The 21,502-nt window shown below is 35.1% G+C and overlaps 1 protein-coding gene across 1 annotated transcript; it reads right to left on the bottom strand.

Annotated features, from left to right (window-relative positions):
* Positions 1-2,513: 2,513 nt before the first annotated feature.
* pmpca (peptidase, mitochondrial processing subunit alpha) lies at positions 2,514-21,203 on the bottom strand. Its single transcript, XM_056458722.1, has 13 exons — positions 21,135-21,203; positions 19,660-19,862; positions 17,620-17,699; positions 17,457-17,539; positions 16,841-16,935; positions 16,055-16,155; positions 14,374-14,637; positions 11,608-11,700; positions 11,411-11,529; positions 9,086-9,176; positions 8,951-9,013; positions 6,525-6,669; positions 2,514-4,162 (listed from the first exon to the last, which is right to left on the bottom strand). Exons 1-13 carry the CDS (start codon positions 21,179-21,181, stop codon positions 3,993-3,995), a joined length of 1,554 nt encoding a protein of 517 aa, XP_056314697.1. The 5' UTR covers positions 21,182-21,203; the 3' UTR covers positions 2,514-3,992.
* Between the last annotated feature and the right edge of the window lie 299 nt (positions 21,204-21,502).

Here is a 21,502-nt window from a genome sequence, read left to right as displayed (position 1 = left end):
ATTAAGATTATTTTAGTATACAGTTGAAGTAAGAATTATTAGCCCTCCTTTTTTTAAATATTTCCAAAATGATATTTAACAGAGCAAGGATTTTTTCATAGTATTTACTATAATATTTTTTCTTCTGGAGAAAGTCTTATTTGTTTTATTTCGGCTAGAATAAAAGCAGTTTAAATATTTTTCAAAACTATTTTAAGGTCAATGTTATTAGCCCTCTTAAGCAAATGTTTTTTCCAATTTACTACAAAAACCACTGTTTTACAAGGACTTGCCTAATTACTCTAACTTTCCTAATTAACCTAGTTAAGCCTTTAAATGTTCCTTTAAGCTGAATACTAGTGTCTAGAAGAAATATAATATTATTTACTGTCATCATGGCAAAGATAAAATAAATCAGTTATTAGAAATGAGTTATTAAAATTATTATGTTTAGAAATGTGCTGAAAAAAATCTTCTCCAGTAACAAAAATTGGGGGAAAAAATATTAAGGGGGGCTAATAATTCTGACTTCAACTGTATGTAAGTGAACTATACTTGTTTATTGTTTTAATAATTATTTAGAAAAAAAATATTTAAAAAACACATCTGCAGTACTCCAAAAAATCATTCAAAGCCTATTAATGCTTAAAGTTATGAAAGAAAAAATATATATCCTCTATAGCATTTTTTAAAGAATTATTAGATACAGTGTTGCTTCGAGTTTCATTTTACACACCATATTGTTTATTTTCTATCTAGGACCATATATACTTGCAAAAAAATATATATAGTATTGAGCAAAAAGATATATAAAATAAATAAATAAAAATAGAAATGAATAAATAAATAAATGTAGATCTCCAAAAAAAAATAAAAATAAAAATCGCAAAGCAAAAATTTATTTTTGAGAAATAAAAATTTATTTTGCTAACAAAATTAAAGAACTGCGAAGGGAAAATTAAGTTTTTCAAAATAAAAAAAACTGCAAATAAAAATCAAGCAGTACAAAAAAAAACTAAAATATTTGCAATTTAAAGACTAAATATATTTACAAAACATTTTCATAGCATTTCCTTTACAAAACCCATCCAGTCAGTTGCAATGCTCATTTTGATTTGCTTTTTAGTCAACTGAGTTTGCGATGCGGTTTTCACTTTGCACTTTACGTTTCTGCTCATTTTACTTTGTGGCCCTGATTTGACAGAATCAAGGGAACTTGAGCGTTTACGACAGGCCCAGACCTGCCTCCATTTAAGTGTGTATGATCAAGGTTGTCCTACAGCCTAGTAGGTCTGGGCCTGCTGTAAACGGCCAAGTTCCCTTGTATCGTTTGGTTTTGTAAAGGCAATGCTACATTATAATGTTTTGCATGCATATATATATAAATAGTTTTTTTTGCACTGCTTCATTTTTATTTGCGGTTCTTTGTAAGTTTCATTTTTATTCTTTAAAAAATGTATTTTCCCATTGCAGTTCTATATTTTTGTTAGCAAAATAATTTTTTACTATTTAAAAATTTATTTTTGGAAATTTGCATTTATTTATTTTTGCTCAATACTTCATTTTTTGGTTTGCAAAACTTTCTTTTATTTTGCAAGTATATATGGCACTAGACTGACTCCATAGTTTTTTTTTTATTTTTTTTTATGAAAGATAGTTTTAAACAGAACTGGAGTAAAACATTTATCTCAGAGAAGCAATGCTGTTTTATTCAAGAATGAATCAGTTTAAAAACATCAGTTGAATCAATGACTCAGTGAGATGTAAAGGTGTGTTCACACTACAAGTGACTTGCAGCAGCAAAGCGACAATTCATTTTAACAGAGAGTGACTGACAGCGACCGTGGGGAGACAGTCTTCGATGCAGCCCGCAGCTTGATGACGTACTCGACCAGGTCCACTACTTAATGGACTATTGCCTACACCTCCCCCTACCCTAAACCCAACCATCACAGTAGTATGGTCGTTACCTTATTGGGCTGCACGTCGACCTGGTCCAGGAAGTCATCTTGACCATCAAGCTGCGCTCACACTGGACTTTTCTCCCCATAGACTTCCATTCATACACACGTGACTGCGTCAGACTGGAAGCGCAAGCTTGAGCGACAAGTTTCGCAGTTCGCTGCGTCGGAAAGTTCAAGTTGTGAAATCGAATCACATGATTGCGTGAGACCAATTGAAGATCAAAACATGACCTCTCTGTACAGAAATTTACAACATGGACCAATCACTCGCTTTTTTAAATATCTAATCATTTTGTTTAATCCCGCCCCTTTTCACAGCATCATACAACAGAATTTCACATGCGAGTGTGAATGAGGCTTAAGACCGTCGCTTGCTTTGTTTGAAAAATGAATCAACTGTTGTGGGTGAATCATTTCGATTATTAGTCAGGCACTTGCTGCCACCTTCTGCTGATTTATAGTTTCATGTTTTAATTTTTACTTTCTCAAACAAGAATTCTGCACATCTGAAAGCACAAGACAAAAATCAGTAGTTTAGTAGAGTTTCAACAAGAATATAACACAAAACAATTTAAAGAAAGGACCAAACGTTTATTTTCCTTTTCCAAATGAGAGATTCATCCATCACTATTAACATAATGACCAGCAATGAACAAACATAACAGCAATTGAAGAAGTGCAAGGGAATATGTTCCTGTTGAGTGATCTAAAATAAAGCTCTAGAAATAAAAAAGACACCACTTCAGAGTTATTACTGTTCTCTAGATATATATATCATTAATATGTGTGTTTTGAGTCAAATTAGAATATGTAAGGATTTGTTTATATTAATTTTCTTTGCAAATAAATGCTATAAACCAGTGTTTCTCAACCATGTATCTAGAGGACCACCAGCTCTGCTCATTTACCATGTCTCCTTAACTCAGGGGTGTCAAACTCAGTTCCTGGAGGGCCGCAGCCCTGCAGAGTTTAGTTCCAGCCCTGCTTCAACACACTTACCTGTAGGTATCAATCAAGCCTAAAGCACTCTATTAGTTTGATCAGGTGCGTTTAATCAGGGCTGGAACAAAACTGTGCAGAGCTGCGGCCCTCCAGAAACCGAGTTTGACACCCCTGCCCTAACCAAACACACCTGATTCAGATCATCAGCTCATTAGCAGAGACTGAAAGACGTCATGTGTGTGACAAACAAAGGAGACATCCAAAACATGCAGTGCTGGTGGCCCTCCAGAAACGTGGTTGAGAAACACCGTTCTAAATGATGATATATGAAAAATGATCAGAAGTGTATACAATTAAACACAAAAGAACATTATTAAACACATACCTATTCATGGAAAATCCTGAAAACTTATAATAACTTATTTATTAGGGAAACTGACATGTATTTTAGGGATAAATGGTAATATTTGAAGGGTTTTCGATGGTTAAAGTTGTCACCGCTACAGTAAACAGTAAGTTGTAGTTTATAAATAGTTTAATATACTAAATGCTAAAAGTTTTATACAGATTTGCGGAAGTGTAACGTGAGGAACAGCTTTCCACAGAAAAACACAGCCTGTGCAGATATGAACAAAGTGCATGGGGAAAATGTCCACTTATTGCGCCGGTTAAGTTGAAAATGTAAAAAACGAGCATATTAATTTACTTTCGACACATGATGGGGTTCAACAAAACCATGAGAAAGTGTGTGTGTGTGTGTGTGCGTGTGCGTGTGCGTGTGCGTGTGTGTGTGTGTGTGTGTGAGAGAGAGAGAAACCAAACTCCAGCATTAAACATTTAAGGGATTCTCCACCCATTCTGTCATTTCTCCACCCTCATATGATCATCAATTCTCTGACTTTTTGTGTGTAAAAGATTTTTATAAGACGACCCAATTACATTTGTAAATAATAATAAATATAATAAATGACGTGATTTTTGGGTGAACTATCCCTTGAAGGTCACCTTCAAACACTATGCGAATGAAATCCAGTCAGTGTTTCTCAGCATTGCACCTGAACTCCAGTCCAGAGTGAGCTTGTTTGGGTCTGATAGCTGTTTTTTTCTTTATCTGAAGAGGCGATATATGCGAGGAAGCCGTCCGTCTTTACTGGAGAGAGCGGCTTGAATGTCCTCGTATGAAGGCAGTTCTGTCAGATCTCCCAGCGCTGCCACTGCTGGTTTACTGCGCAGCATCTTCATCGTAACTCGCTTGATGTCGCTGGCTGTAACTTTACCTGAAACAAAGACAAGTGGGTTAAGAGATGCTTGCAGTACGTGGCTTGATAATAGAACTACACACTCATGCAGAATTATTAGCCCCCTGTATATTTTTAGAAGGGACAGAACATTTCTAAACATAATAGTTTTAATAACTCCTTTCTAATAACTGATTTATTTTACCTTTGCCATGATGACAGTAAATAATATTTTACTAGATATTTTTCAAGACATTAGTATTCAGCTTAAAGTGACATATAAAGGCTTAACTAGGTTACTTAGGTAAGTTGTTTTTTTCTGCAGAGAATCAAAAATAAATAGCTTAAGGGGGCTAATAATATTGACATTAAAATGTTAAAAAAATGAATGTAAAAACTGCTTTTATTCTAGCTAAAATAAAACAAAAGACTTTCTTCAGAAGAAAATTTTTTATTGGAAATACTGTGAAAAAAATCCTCTGTTAAACATTTGGAAAATCTTTCAAATAATTCTGGGCAAATAATTGTGACTTCAACTCTATATTTAAAATGTTATCATCGTCATCCAGGCATTATGACATTTAGTCAACTTATTCACAATTTTGTTCAGACAACATTTATATTAGATTTTTTTTTTCTTTAAGTTGTGCAAATTGAGATCTTTCATTTATAAAACAAAGTCGTTATCTACATAGGTGAATTCTAACTTGGTTCTATATCTTTTTGTAAGCCAATCAGCACTTTGAAAGCACACATTAGGAATAATCAGAATAATCTCAGCAGGGTTTCTGCAGGTTCACCAAGTCATATTTAAGACTTTATAGGACCTTTTTAAGACCATTAAGAATGACATTTCTGACATTTTAGACTTCTATAGGGCTAAGGATTTTTTTAATGACCCAGCAGAAATGTAACTTTTTACTTGCCCCATCAAAAAACTAATTCTAATAAGTTATTACTTATTTTAAATATATTACATTTATATTTTAAAGCAGACCCCAGATGTATAATTTCTATTTATTTTTCAACATAACTTTAAAAAACTCTTTTTAAATTAAATGTATGCACAACAGACTGTTATTATATTAGTTTTAAATAGTGTATTGCTAAAAGTTTTATTGAGATGTATTGTTGGTGAATGAATGCATGTTGGATTGGGTCGCTTGATATAAAAGAAAATTCGGACTCGTTTAAAATGATTTGAAAGTTGAAGAAAGTTTTTCATGACAAGAATAGGTGTTGTTGAATAGTTTAAGGACAATTTGATGAAAGTTTTGATATCAAAATGTGTATATAGTTAAGTTTTAAAAGTATTAAGTATATAAGTTTTAAGTATTAAGTTTTGATATTCAAATGGTGTATATACATGATAAACCCAAATCTTAACATCAGCTTAGAAAGAAACTTACAACTCTAAAATGTTTAGATTTCATATTTCTGCAAAATTCCAACCTTTAATAATCCTTCAGAAATGTGCCTTAGATGCAGATTTCCTGCTCAAAAATACATTTCTTATTCTCAATATTAAAAACAGGTGTGCTGCTATTTGATGTGGAAACTAATTTCCTGTATAGAAAGTCCAGAGGAAATGCATTTATTAAAAATTAAAGCATCTTTGCTGAATAAAAAAAGAAAATGCATTCATTTTTTACTGAACCTAACCTTTAGTTAATTGATTTCACAAATATAAATATGCTAAATTCGGTGTTTATACAGGCTTCATTGTCCTAATGTGATGTAATGTAATGTATTTTTGATTTACTGCCATGTCAGCAACCAAGGCTATTTTCATGGCAAGAACATTTCAATATGAAATAATTTTTAAATAAACAATTAAGAACAACAAACAAATGAATACACAAGTTAAATAAGATGTTTACTGTTAATATATGATAAGAATTCTAAAATCTTTTCTGGTGTCACGGTTTAAATGTCCTTAAGAGAGTTACCTCATTGTCCTAAGACAAGAATGGGTGTTGTTGTATAGTTTTAGGGCAAGGTTTTTATCCACATCAAATTGTTGACAACTGCGTACATAAATGATAAACCTAAATCTTAACATCTCAAAACAGCTTACAATGAAACTTATAATTCCACTGATAATTCCATTTCATATTTCTGCAAAAAAGTCCTGCCTTCAGTGTCCCATGATCCTTCAGAAACGTACCTAATATGCAGATTTCCTGTTCAAAAAGCCCAAAACATTCTGATTAAAAGCTGCTGCTTGATATTTGAGGAATATTGATGGAAGAGAACTCATAAAAACGCATTTAATAAAAACTAAAGCGTTCTAACAAAAAGAAAAAGCATTGGCTTTATTCTGAACCTAAACTGACTCAATTCATTTGACGAGTCTAAATAGGCTAAACTCAGAGTTGATATAGGCATAAATCACACTTACTGATGAGCTCACACAGCTCGTGCGGCAGCTTCCTCTTGCCGGTGGCGAGCACTTGTCGACCCACGTCTTCAAAGATAACCGGTCGAGACTCCAGGTTCATCATGAGCATAGACTTGAGCTGGGTTTTAGCTCTCTCCAGCTCCATCTGCACAAACCACACATTTTAGCTCATCAATGCAGCTAATGCTGATAGACTTTTGTTATTACAGGCTCTATAATTACATATATAGGATTATACATCGTGCATGGAATAATTGACGATGGGGTGGTGATATGGTCATGGTGTGAAGTGCAGTGGCTGTGCGTTATTTTCTTATAATTAAACTGGCTGGAGAGAATTATTCTATTTTTATTATGGTTACCACATACATATCTGAGACCCTCTGACATGATTGTAAAGCGCTTTGAGAGTATGGCCATACACAAATTAGGGCTGCACCAATACTGCATATTTTTGCTGGATCTGGTACCGATCTTGCGCTATATTCTGTGTAATTTATAAGCTAACAAAAGCCATGAAGGTAGTCTATTATAAGCACTAGAAATGTAGGCCTACTATATCCTAAATGTTCTGAAGCCATTCTACAGGTTAATGTGATGCACGGATGAATATTCAAGTGGTTAAATTCATGTTCAGTACTTACCGCCGCTGCGCCTGTCAACTTATTCTCATTCATTCACAATTCAAACTGCGTGTCGCATTCATGACAACACAAAAAACTTTCTCCAAGACTTTTTGCTCCTGTTAATTTAAGTAATCGGTGGAGAAATGCATTTAGTTTTGCATTAAAAGGCTTCATTTTGTCCTGCAACAGAGTTCATTTCTGTTTCTAAATCATGTTGCGCTGTGTCTGTTAGATCAGCAGATCGCATTCGCAACTTTGGAGTAGCTCTTCACACACAAAGTAGGCCTACCTGAAACTTTAAATGAGAAAGGGCTCAATAATACATTGGACAGATCCTCAACGCACTGATTTAGCCCTTTTGTGCTGCTATTTTAGAAGTGGCAGTATACCAGAGGGCTGCGCTCTGTGTCAGTGATGCAAGAGCTTCATTCAGGCACCGGCTACGCAGACGTGACATGCGCCGCTCCAAAAGATTATTCTTACAATAAGTTTCTGTTCTCTCATCCTTCTGACTGAGTGTATTCTTCCGAAGGGGAATACTTCAAGCGCTGCAAATAGTATGTAAAGCCTGGCTCATTGTGGTCAAAGTAGTTGATTAAATGAATAAAAGTAAAACTGACAGCCTGGCGCGTACGAATTGTCATTAACAGGAAATTATTTAGCCTAATATAGGCTACTCTGAAACTGTGAATATTAGTTTGTGCGCTGAAGCATAAGCGGACCTTGTTTTGAACTTCACCTCAAATATTCTTGTTTATTTTGTAGATAACTGACCAACAAAAATACATTAAAATAACCAACAAATCATACCAAACGAAATTAGTTTCATGCTTTCACTTTCTCCGTGTCACTCGCGGCGAGTTTAGGCGAGGGAAAATTTATTAAGTAAAACTGGCATCAGATGGTTTAGTTTAGTCTGCTTTAAACCTGCAGGAAAATATCAGGCTTTCCTAAAAGGCTGATTATTTTACCAACGATTAGGGGTCAATAGTGGTAGCCAATTGCAGATTTTAATGAAAAATCTTAATACTAAAAAGGAAACATAAGCTGGACCACAACAGATCAGATCAATGTCATAATGAATGCTCAAATAATGTAGCCTATAGTTTATAGCAAGCATCATGTTTAGTTGGAATGTGCCATCGGTCATATACAGCAGGCCTATAGGTCTGTTATTTTTACTAAAGATGATATGTTATTTGAGATTATCACCAGAACTTTAGAAACTGTATTATGATAATACATTTTTTTAAAAATGATAAAAACGACAGTATCGGGATCAGATCGGTATCGGTCGATACTCAGAATTTTGGTCTCGAGATCAGATTGGTTCCAAAATAATGGTATCGTCCATCCCTACAATAAATGCACATTACAAATATACTGTTCAGATGTTGTATTTGAAGACATTTTCAGATATTTTGGTCCTTAAACTAGTTTCTAAGTCATCTCATTTAAATAATTTGTTCCATTTTGACTGGATTTTTGGCTGCTGTTGGCTGTGAAATAATTGACACCATTTGAAATCATTCAGTGAACTGATAGGAAACGGTAATGCAGTTAAGACCTGCGTTTATGACACTCTTAAAATGCTCATCAGCCAATCAGAATCAAGCATTTAACAGCCCCACGGTATAAGTAATTTTAACTTACATCACTTAATAACTAATATAAACTTGTATTATGGTACTGGATGAAATATAAAAGTTGCAGATTCACTATAATAGAAGTTTACTATAATCCGGTCTACAAAAAACCTGTTTGGATGAGAACACGGAATGGACTAAAGGAAGGTTTTACCTCTCCTGCCGTCCCGGTCATCTGAATAAACTCCCTTGTGATGATCTCCACCATTTCCCGCACCTACAAAATGAATATTTGAGAAAACGTGCTGTATTGCAGGAATATTTATAACTAAAAACCTAACTAGTGTACCTGTCTTGGGTCTGCACTGGCATGAATACACAGCAGACCACTGTCTTCATAGCTGTGATGGTACGAAGTAGCGTTGTACATCCAGTGATGCCTGTGCAGGTCACAAACAAATGATGAAAAATGATTTATAGGTGCCTGACACACAGCTTTAAAATCTTTCCCAAACACATTTTTGGTCCAGCAATTTGAGCATGTATCAAACAGTCAACGTGAAAATAATAATAAAAAATTGCATACAAAAAAAGCATGCACACAAATCAGTCTTAGATGGGTGTTAAGACAAAAAAATTATAATAATAGTAATTTAAAAGTACAATTTAAAAAACTAATAAATTAAGCTATTTTGGAGCTATTATTATTATTTTCATTGTTAATATTAATGTTTTTAAGTTTTCCACAATTTATATGCATCAACAGTGCATTAACAGTGGTGTAAAGTAACAAATTACAAGTACTCAAATTACTGTAATAGAGTAGTTTTTCTCAGAAACAGTAATTTACTAAGCAGTTTTAAAAATGTGTACTTTTACTTTATCTTGAGTACATTTTAGTCCTGTATTGGTAGTTTTATTCCACTACCTTCCTTCAACCTGTAGTCACCACTTTATTTTTTTTTGTATATGAGAATTGGCTGAGTAGTCCTGTGATTCCCGTCCAATCAAATCGCATCATAATGAACTACCTCAAGACATGGGCGTTTTATAATTGCAGCAAACTGTTTGGAAGCATTAAAAGTGTCCAAGATGTTCAATCGCTTTGACCCAGAGGCTGTTTACATGCATGTCACTGATGAGAAGATGACGGATGTTTACTGTATGATGACCGAAATGGCCTTACACAACCAGCAGGCACAAGACGTCAAGATGACGTCAGATTGATGTTGTACCCCAACGTCGTGGGGACGTTGCATTTTGTTTGGAAATGAAAATCAGGTTGACATCAGAAGCCAAACGTCCAACTGAAAAATCACCGCAGAACCCCAATGTCCAACGTCTAACCTACAATCAACCAAATATCAATGTCTAATGATGTTATAGCTTGACGTTGTGTGGATGTTACCACTTTGACGTCTATCAGACGTTGGATTTTGGTTGCCATACCTGACAAATAAATATCAGTATTTGATGTCAATATGGGCGACGTAGTGGCGCAGTAGGTAGTGCTGTTGCCTCACAGCAAGAAGGTCGCTGGTTCGAGCCTCAGATGGGTCAGTTGGCGTTTCTGTGTGGAGTTTGCATGTTCTCCCTGTGTTGGCGTGGGTTTCCTTCGGGTGCTCCGGTTTCCCCCACAGTCCAAAGACATGCGGTACAGGTGAATTGGGAAGGCTAAATTGTCCGTAGTGTATGGATGTTTCCCAGAGATGGGTTGCGGCTGGAAGGGGTAAAACATGTGCTGGATAAGTTGGCGGTTCATTCCGCTGTGGCGACCCCAGATTAATAAAGGGACTAAGCCTAAAAGAAAATGAATGAATGAATAAATGGATGATGTCAAAATGACGTTGGTTTAAGATGTTGGCTCGATGTTGGATTTTGGTCACTTTCTAACACAGGGGTCTCAAACTGAAATTGGTGGGGGGGCATTTCAGTGACTGACCAACGATATGAGGGTCTTGTAACAGTACCGTACAGAGTCTTTCAAAGGGACATGTGCTGAAAAAACCGACATGTGTGTGTGGAGGGGGGTGGGGGTTATCGCGAACTGAAGATGGGGAGGGAAGAGGCGATCGCGAACTGAAGAGTGGGGCGGGGGTGGGCCGAATGTTGTTGCAGGCTGGAGGGAGGAGTTTGGGACCCCTGTTTTAACACAACCTAAATCCTTAGACGCTGGCTAGACATTGAAATTTGGTCACCTGACATCACAACCTAAATCTAACCTAATATTAACGTCTTATGACATTGTGTGCCTGCTGGGTAATAACTAAATGCACTACAGAATGTTCTGTTTACACACATCCACAAATTACATGTAAATGCATTAGCTTTTTACAGCGTAATACTCACTACTCTTGAGCATCTTTAAAATGTCTTTTACTTTGAGTAATATTTACAACAGATACTTTTACTCTACTTGCACTACACTTTAGGCAAGTAATGGTACTTTTACTTAAGTATGATTTTTCAGTACGCTTTCCACCACTGATTATTAACAGTGTTATTGATGGTCATTAATTGTGTGCTGCATAGGGTTTTTGCAAACAGTGCTATAATATTAGTCTTAAATTTAATTCTGTGTAGTATTAAAAAGGTCTTAAAAAGTCTTTAATATAACTAAGAAACATGCAGACACCCTGGTGTGATTTCAGAGTATGAAGAAATTAAGACACACCTGTTGAGAACATTCAGGTAGAGCCGGGTGAACATGCCTTTTCCAGGCCCTCCGGCAGAGAAAGAGCCTCCGCCTCCCATCATCATATTAAGGACGGCAAAGGGAATGAAGTCCTCTTCCTGTCGGCCACAAACAAACATCAGCACACAAGCGGTTTCATAAAACATAATTAAACGCATTTAATATGAGAAACTAACCAAAAAGGAGCAGCTCTCCAGCCCAATCATGATGTGTGTGAGTTCAGGAATGGGTGTTGGGCCCAAACTCACATCGGACATGTCCTTCACCATCTGACGGCACACAATAAGTTTACAATCAGAATAAACTTGGACCATGAGCTTGGACATCTGCATCCATACATCTCCGCAATGACTCAAAAAACTTATTAATAAAGTCATCTGGAATGGCAATGAGGACTCCCAGAGTTGGATTCATCTTAAATGCCTCCATCTTACCCCAGACATGCTCAATAATGTTCATGTCTGGTGACTGAACTGGCCAATCCTGGAACACCTTGAGCTTCTATGCTTTCAGGAACTTTGATGTGGAGGCTGAAGTATGAGAAGGAGCGCTATCCTGCTGAAGAATTTGTCCTCTCCTGTGGTTTGTAATGTAATGGGCAGCATAAATGTCTTGATACCTCAGGCTGTTGATGTTGCCATCCACTCTGCAGATCTCGCACACCACATACTGAATGTTACCCCAAACCATGATCTTTCCTTCACCAAACTTGACTGATTTATGTCAGAATCTTGGGTCCATGTGGGTTTCAACAGGTTTTCTGCAGTATTTGTGATGATTGGGATGCAGTTCAACAGAGGACTCATCTGAAAATCTACCTTCTGACACTTTTCCAAATGATCGACTAGAAGGCAAGTTATTATTTGTTGCTCTTACAACCGGGATTGATGACAAGACTTTTGTCAGCTAGTGTAGATGGTTTATGTGGTTAATATGCAATATGTGCATTGATTATTTTTTTAATAGTTAAAATAAGAAATAAAAATATTTATATAAAAAGTATTCACAGTTAAGTGGCTTTATTGGTTACAAAAACCATAAACAGTAGGTGCTAACTATTCAAGTTGGAGATGGCCTGAGGAAGAAACAAATAGCTGAAGCAATCTATTCTTTTTTTTTTTTTTTTTTAATACTAGCAGAGCTCCCACTCTTTCACAAACAGCAGAATTAAGGAATTTTTAAAGGCACTATTTAATTTAAAACAACGTCAAGCACCTATAAATACGCCAGCATATTTATCCAACATTACACTTAACATTTACAACACATTCAAAATGTAAATAGTAATGATGATGTTTTGAATGGCTTCAGTAATTTAGAGCAGTCGTGTTTAAAGGGATTGAATTAATTCCATTCGAGTCCCTTAAGCTCATACTGGGAATAAATCGAATATAATTTCTTAAATACTGATAAAATATACAGTTGAAGGTAAAATTATTAGCCATCCTGTGAAATCTTATTTCCTATTTTAATGATTTCTTTCGACATTTTTAATTTCTTTTTTTTTTTTTTTCCATGATGGCCATATTTTACTAGTTATTTTGTAAGATAATAGTACTCATCTTAAAGAGAAATTGAAAAGGTTTAATTAGGTTAACTTAATTAGGTTAATGGTAGGCCCACACGGAATCTGCGCACACAGAATTCTGCAGATTTTTAGCCCATCATAGAGTCTATTTATTTACTTGTGTAAATGTGTAAATTTATATTTATTCAGTTTTTAAAATTGATTTCAGTAATATTATTGACTAATATGAAATATTCATATGATTTATTTACAATACAGTTTGTGAAGTAATATTTTCTGTCTTTTAGTAGACATATTATATGAGAGACTTTTTTTTTACCAAATAAAGTGGGTCAAATTGGATTTGCTTTGTAAACATTAAATAAAAGTTTAAAAGGTCTTACTTTTTATTTCATATATTAAGTTTTTAATTATGATCCTCCCAAAATCATTATGCATAAATCCGCAAATTTTTAACAAAATTCTGCGCAGAAACAGCAAAAAATGTCTGCAGATTCCATCTGGCCCTAGTCATTGGATAACAGTGGTTTGTTATGCAGCCAATCAAAAAAAAAACTTAATAATAAATAATAATAAATCTTTAATTATTTTAATAACACTGACCTTAAAGAAAAATCATTTATAACTATTTTAAACAACTTTTATTCCAGCAAAATTAAAAGAAACAAGACTTTTCCAGAAAAAAAATATTAAGAAATATTGTGAATAATGTCCTCGCAGGGACAGGGAAATATTAGAAAAATAACAATTTTTGAATTATAGAATTTTTGCTTTCAATTGTATATTTCCTTTTATTAATTAATTTATTTTTTGCTGTAGTTCTTAGTAAAGATTTAAATTTGAAAGAATTATTCAAGCTTTAAACAATTAAAAAGTGGTTAAACATATCCATAAATGTTAAACATTTGACAATGCATGAGTGTAAAGGCTGGTTTATACTTCTGCATCGAGTGATCAGTGTGACCCACGGCGCATGGCTCGAATATAGCTGTGCATTTTTACCTCTGCGTGCAGTTTGTGTTGCTCTGCAATAACACTTGTAAAACACTAGCTGGCAGTAAGTTTTCATGTTCTACTGTGTAGAGTGTCTTTGCGGGTGTTTTATTTTTTCTAAACACTACCTTAATATACTGACCTTGAAACTGACATTGATAAAATGCAGCTTTCACAATAAAATATTATCTCTATATTTTAAAAGAAAATATGTAGCTGAGTGAAAATCTATAGATAAGACAATTGGTAACAGCAAACAGAAATGCTGCTATAAAGTCAGTAATTTATTAGTGTATCAGCAGTTCACCTCAATCATACATTATTTCACGTAAACACACACATGACAGCCACTCAAAAACACTTAGTTAAGGATGGGAACCCTGTATTCAACACAATCTGCTGGTCTCAGAAACCCACTCACCTTTACGATGCCACCCGTATACTGTGCCACAGAGCGGTCGACATTGGCAGGCTTGCTCTCGCCCCACACTGGCTGAACATTCAGGAGATATTTTCTGGCGCACTGAACGAGCTGCTCGTGTTCGATGCCGACGCCGGCCAGCACCATTCTCTCGGGGCAGTAATAGCTCTGCAGGTACTTGTGAAGTAGCTTCTTGTCGATCTTCTCCACATTATCAGCAGGGCTGAAGCGCGGCAGGCCTACGGTGTTGCCTCTGTATGCAGCCTAAACATTGAAGGAAGTGTAAAATGAAGACTTCGAAAGGCTCCCTAAGCAGTGTTCACTAATGCCAAGGTTATGGTTTTGCATTTTTAAATGTACTTTTATTTCAACATTATTTTACAGTTTGCTATAGATTGTGGTTTGGTTTTAATTTGTTTAATTGATGGTTTTGATTTTTAACCTGAAAAAAACATTTATTTACAATTAAATTGTTCGGTAATTAAATACAAATGCAAGTTTATGTACACAATTAAAGTCTTTGAACAATTTAGACAATCACTCATAATAACGAGGATATATATATATATTTATTTATTTATTTATTTATATATCTATCATGCATATTAATGAAGTTGCACCTCATACACAAGAGCGTGCTGATTGGTTTGAACCAAGTCTATCTCATGAATTATCGCCGCACACACAGAGATGTCGTGATGTACTCGCAGGTACAGACATCCAGTCTCCACGCTGGATTACACGAAAGGATCTAATCGCCGTGACACAGCTTCAAAAATTCATTTCAAACCGGAAAAACAAATTTGCTCAAAATAACGCAAAAACAACCAATTTTCACTTTTTTGTGTGAAATATAGTGTTTTTAGCAGTGTGGGACACATACATGACTGTCAAGCGCTCAAAAAATGTGTCTTGGTGTTTCGTGACCCTTTAAGAGAATATTTTTTTAAATGTTTGAGCTAATATGTTGCACGTTTTTTTTTTGCATGCATGTTAATGATTTTATAATGGTCGATTTTTTCAAATTTTAATTTCCATTACTAACAGTGCTCAGCATATACAAGTACACCCCTCACAAATTTCTCTTTTAAATTCATATTTTTAATAAGAAGCTATGCAATATTATATTTTTGCATATACATAAGATTAGTCAGTACTAAAGCAAAATCTTTAGCTAACAAAAAAACTTAATGATAACGGTACAAAAACTAGTACAGCCAAATTTATGTTATAGAAAAATATTAAATACAGTTTTTAAAAAAAGAGAGAGAAAAAAGAGAAGCAAAAACAAATGAAAACTTTTGTTGAAATTTTGTAGGTTGTAATTTTTTGCATTATTTCGCTGAATTTTAATTGTATTATCTTTCAATTTCTAAATATGTTTGGTGACTGAAATAATAATTTAATAAATATACACCAAAATACATTGCCTATATTCACTGAGAAATGGATAAAAATATTCATTTTCAAAATGGGGTGTACTCAATTTTGCTGAGCACTGTACATGAGCCCTTTGAAGTCAATTAATGTACGTTGAAACCCGTGTATTATGAGGAAAGAGTAATACTTCCAATCTGTTTTCTCTACAATGAAGGAGAATTAATCAGAATCGAAGACGTCCGCTGTGCATTTCAGTTATCTACAAAAAAAAATTGAAGTGTGCAGAGGTGGTCTTACTCACAGCATGAATCATTTCTGTCAGTAAAGGCTCCGGGTCAGGCCTCATGTTCAGATCCTCCAACTCAAACCGAACAGCCATTCTGGCCATCTCAATCTCCTCATCTAAAGAAATGACAGAAATCGGTCAAAGCAAACCACTGAAGACGACAACTAATTGGTTGTTTCTCAATACCAATAACTCGCTTTGTGGACACCTTACTTGCCAAGTTATCATGTGGAAAAACCTCAGTAACACTGAAAACATCCTGTGAGAAATTAGACGCTTGGGTCTTCTTTGTCCTTCACAAGTTTTCAGGGAAAATATACAACATTCATAAACTTTTAAATGTATTGTTTATTTTCTTTTTGGCATATATATATATATATGCCAAATAACATGCACAAAAGCCTTACAAGCACACTTTTTAATTTTCATGTGAACGTTTACTTCTCACGTCTCATTTTGAGAACTCCAGAGATGAACAAGTCAAATCTCTGAAGCGTAGTAAGAAATATGAATATAAAATGCTGCGTTTCCCTCTTTTATGTAGTTGCAATGATTTCTGGGATTTTGAGCTACTGGAGCACTTAAGTCTGCATTAGATCCTCAATATCATGATCACATCCAGGTACTTTCACATGTCCTTCTTTCTTACCGTCTTGAGTAATTAAAATTCAATTTTGGCAGATGATGATGAGGTTAAACGAGAACACAAGGATTCAAGACGAATATTGAGAAAGAACCTTTTTTTCCAGCCCTAACCTGATATTAAAACCTAAATGAATTAGTTGCGTTTCAGCCACTGACCTAATAAACGGGGCTGTAGAACTGCATCTGACAGGAGATGCACTACTGTATCCAGACCCTTCACTTCAGCTGAAACCGCATACATGGTTGTGTCCCTGCAAAATGACACAGAAATTAAGCATGAGGATCAAAAAAATTCTAAAGAGCGTTAAACTATTTAATTATTAGTAATAAATAATTAATACACAAATGCACTTCACTGAACATATATTTTATAATCATAGACTTCACTTTTTTGGATTGACACTATAACTGTAGGTTTACTATATTTATATTGCTATACACAACTCTTTAACTTTTCTGATTTTGATGGTAATGTAATAACATTTGGTAAAGCTGCTTTGGAACGATAATTATTGTGAAAAGCGGCATAAATATACACTTCAATGAATGAATTCCCATAGCCACAATGATTTTTATAATGTACAAACTGTATATTTTATCCCCCTACCCCTAAACCCAATAATCACTGTATACATTCTTCATTTTTACACTTTCAAAATGATTTATGCATGATTTAAGCATGTTTACCCAATTTAGGTCCCCATGAGTCTGTGTGCATGCATGTTCAAGTCCCCACAGTGATATAAAAACACACACACACACACAAACACACCTGGATGTTTGGCAGTCGCATATCCCTCCATGTTTCTCAAGTGTTAGCAGAATTTCATCTTTACTTCCGAACTGGGCTGTAGACTTTAAATCAAGAATAACAACGTCAAAGCAATGAAGTATAAAACCATCAATGAAATCCAACTCAAAATATTAACACTTACAGAAAAGGAAAGCTTTTCCAAAAAGTGTGCAATTCCACTGGGATACTTTGCTTCATGACGTGAACCTGAGTTTACCAAAACTAAAAACAAAAGGGCGAGATAAAACACTCAGTATAAAGGGTGTTCAGTGACCAGTACCATGAAGCTAGATTAGCTGGCTAGCCAAGTTGAGTTTCAGTTAAATTTGAATGACGTTGAAAAATTTTGACATCGCGATATTTAGTTTTTCTGCTATATTTATTACGATATGAACATAATTATTTCACCAGAGGACTTGAATAGCTCAATTTGGAAAAAAACTCATACTTTTATATTGATTGGGATGATTTTACTGGCCAAATTTTATGCATAAGTCTAACTGTATTTGAGTAGAAGTTGAACAATTAAACAAGCAAATAAAACTGCATTGTATAAAGATGAAATGGAATAAATTAAGTTACAGGTCATCAAAAGAAACAGATTAAAGACCTATCTGGTCAGTAAAGAATACACTTTGTGCACCACTTAGCGGGCTTCCACACAGGTTCTGCATCTTGTTGATATACACTATGAACAGCAGCTACGCTAATTATTTTCTTTATTCTCCATTTCCACCTGGGGATACTCTTCCCGAGGCCCTCAGACTATGCAGAGTCACTGATTCGATCCAAGACCAACGACGAGATGATCCCAAGGTTTCCATATCCTGGACCAGGCCGTATCCTGAGCAGCTACTGTGGTGGTCATGACGCTCCATAGACAGACGAGTCTTCGCTGAGGCCAGCTTCCAGCCTCCGCCACTGAGACTGCAGCTCTGCACAAGACGTTTGGCCAGCGGAGAAATTAAAATGGTCGTGCCCAACTGAGCCTGGTTTCTCTCAAGGTTTTTTTTTCTTCACTTTCGCCATTAGTGAAGTTTTTTTTCCCTCTCCGCTGTCGCCTCTAGCTTGCATGGTTCGGGATCTGTAGAGCTGCGCATCGTTGGATTTGCTCTTCAGTATTTGGACTCTCAGTAGTGATTATTAAACCACACTGAACTGAGCTAAACTGAACTGAACTTAAACACTAAAAACTGAACTACACTGTTCCAATTTACTGTGACCTTTTATGTGAAGCTGCTTTGACACAATCTACATTGTATAAGCGCTATACAAATAAAGGTGAATTGAATTGAATTAGTTGTATACCATCTTTATCAAAATTAGAGGAAATAACTATACAAAATTTAGAAGTATGAGGTCATGTTTTAATGCATTACAACTTCATAATCACACAAAGTACTGAATCAACATTGGATAAGTTAAGTGCCTGGAAAACAGATACATAGAAGACATAGAAGAAGCAGACTTGAATAATGCTTGCTTGAAAGCTCAAACAAACAATAAATATCAGGATTAAACTACTTCAACATAAATGGTTAATGAGAATGTATATAACCCCTGTTAAACTTCATCATATGTCTGCTAAGATTCCAGATGTGTGCTCTAAATGTTTAGATGATAATGGTTAACTATATCACTGCCTCTGGCAATGTCCTGAAATACAAAAGTTTTGGAAAGAGATAATCGGATGGATGTCAGACAGATTTTTACATTGTCAAATTCCTTTGAATGCCAAGCTCTGTATTCTTGGTTTGTATCCTATGGAACTGGAAAGCAATTGGAAAGACAAAAAGTTTGGATTTTGGTTTTCGAGCTAGATGAGCTATTGCATACTGGAAACACATGGATGCTCCATCCATAGAATTGTGAAAAAAAGAGATATTGAACTGTAAAGTACTAAATTTCATCATTAAAGGCAAGCGAAGGACTTTAACCATCTTTGGGAACCATATATGAATATTATGTAAATTGTGTGTTTGTATAAATTGTGACTTTTATTCACCCTTTATTGCCATGGTAATACTCAGCAGCTAAGCTACCTTCATGGTACCCAAAAACCCAGACTTAGTGCAAACTAAACTGAAACTTAACTAGCTAGCAGCTAATTCAGCTTCATGGTACTGGCTCTAGACAACATGAACATGAACCAAACAACATCAGAAAACGACACTGAACTTACTTCCAACTGTACAGAATTGCCCAAACTTGTTCTGCGATGCAATTTTGAGTCCGTTTTCTAAGGTGGTGATTTTGGTCTCGTATTTCTCATGTCCGTCCACTGAGGCGAAGACGGGTTTGGGGATGCCAGGCAGAGGAGTGGACAGAGACACGTTGGGATAAGAGGTGCCGCTGCTGTACTGTCGACATACTGCGATGCCATACCTGCACATTTAAAAAATGTTGGATTAAACGGCTAAAATGATTTCACTATTTAGAATTTGCAAAGGATACGTTGTGAAAATATAACATTAAGGACAAAGTCAGAATGTGTGATTATAAGACAAACTTTACCTCAATAACATAGGCACCGTGTCATAAATTGTCACTGTTCAAAAATCAACAAATGTGCGCATGTAAAACTAAATTTACCTACATTTTTTTACCCATCTATACTCACTCTAGTGAATAGAAATAAAGTTGGTTTTATATTCGGACATTCATTAAATGACAACTTGTGACATACTCCCTATATTGTTTACTACGATACTTTATATATTCAGACGAAGATCGCAAAGTTTCATGACTTGAAAACAACATTAACACTATTTAATTGACTGAACAATGTTGTTACTTGCATAATCATTGGCTGCTGCTAATATGATTTCACTATTTATAATTTGCAAATTATACTTTTCTGAATATTTATTATTAAGAAGATAGTCCGAATGTGCTAATATAAAACCAACTTTACCTCAATAACATCATAGACACCGTGTCCCAAGTTGTGACTGTTTAAAAATGAACAATGTGAGCATATAAAACCAACTTTACCTCTTTTTTTTTACCTATCTACACTGACTCTACTAATTGAGGTGAAGTTGGTTTTATACTCGTACATTCGTTCAATGACAACTTATGACATGCTCCCTATATTGTTTACTACGGTACTTTGAATATTCGGCAGCACTATTTAATTGACCGTGAACATTGTTGTACTTTGATTGTCATTGGCTGCTAATATGATTTCACTATTTAGAATTTGCAAATTAATAAGAAGAGAGTATAAATGTGTGATTATAAACCAACTTTAGCTCAATAACATTATAGGCACTGTGTCACAAGCATACTGTTCAATAAACCAACATTACCTCAATTTTTTACACCCCTAACCTTACACGGACTCTACTGACTGCTCTGCAGGTTTCTCAGCACTAAACAACACCACAGTTAAATCAGCAGCAATAATATCATTAATTTATCCGCACCGGCAGTTGTGAGATTCGCTGTCAATACAGTTTAACGTGAATTTGAAGTGCAGGAAAAACACGCGAGATATTGTACGTCCCCTACATTACCGCCATAAAACGACTTCATACGGCACAGAGAACATCTGAAATACATTATTTCAGGAAGTCAGAACAAACACGTTGCCGCGACACTAAATATGTAATAAACTTCTTCACAATAGACAATAACAAAGACTTTACAGCAAACCTGTGTGCTCGGCTCCAGCCCCTGAGTCTGGACATGTGAGCAGCCATGTTGGATTCTATTTGACCATGAGCGTTGCCCGGAAATGATCATTAAACACTTCCGACTCTCTTTTTTCCTTTAGTCATTTTTGCTAAACAGAGAACAACTGTGTAATTTATTCCCGTCTGGCTCATTATTTATATTTTAATATATTTAATTTATTTGTATATATGTTTATTTACAAGTTATGTAGTTTTTGCTATTACTACTTTCACATTTTTGCAATATAGTTATACCACTGAGATATACTTGCGTATATATATATATATATATATATATATATATATATATATGTGTGTGTGTGTGTGTGTATATATATAGGTGGTCCA

The sequence above is a fragment of the Danio aesculapii genome, chromosome 5 (genome assembly GCF_903798145.1).
Source record: "Danio aesculapii chromosome 5, fDanAes4.1, whole genome shotgun sequence".
NCBI lineage: Eukaryota > Metazoa > Chordata > Actinopteri > Cypriniformes > Danionidae > Danio > Danio aesculapii.
Note: the sequence above shows the minus strand (reverse complement) of the source record. Positions and strands in the feature narration are given on the sequence as shown.

Excerpts from the sequence above, each read along its gene's own strand:
- pmpca (XM_056458722.1), bottom strand. The coding sequence starts at position 21,181 with ATGGCTGCTCACATGTCCAGACTCAGGGGCTGGAGCCGAGCACACAG. Across the intron at positions 19,863-21,134 it reads GGCTGGAGCCGAGCACACAG|GTATGGCATCGCAGTATGTC; the intron begins GTTTGCTGTAAA and ends TTAAATGTGCAG. Across the intron at positions 16,936-17,456 it reads TGCGACTGCCAAACATCCAG|GGACACAACCATGTATGCGG; the intron begins GTGTGTTTGTGT and ends GTCATTTTGCAG.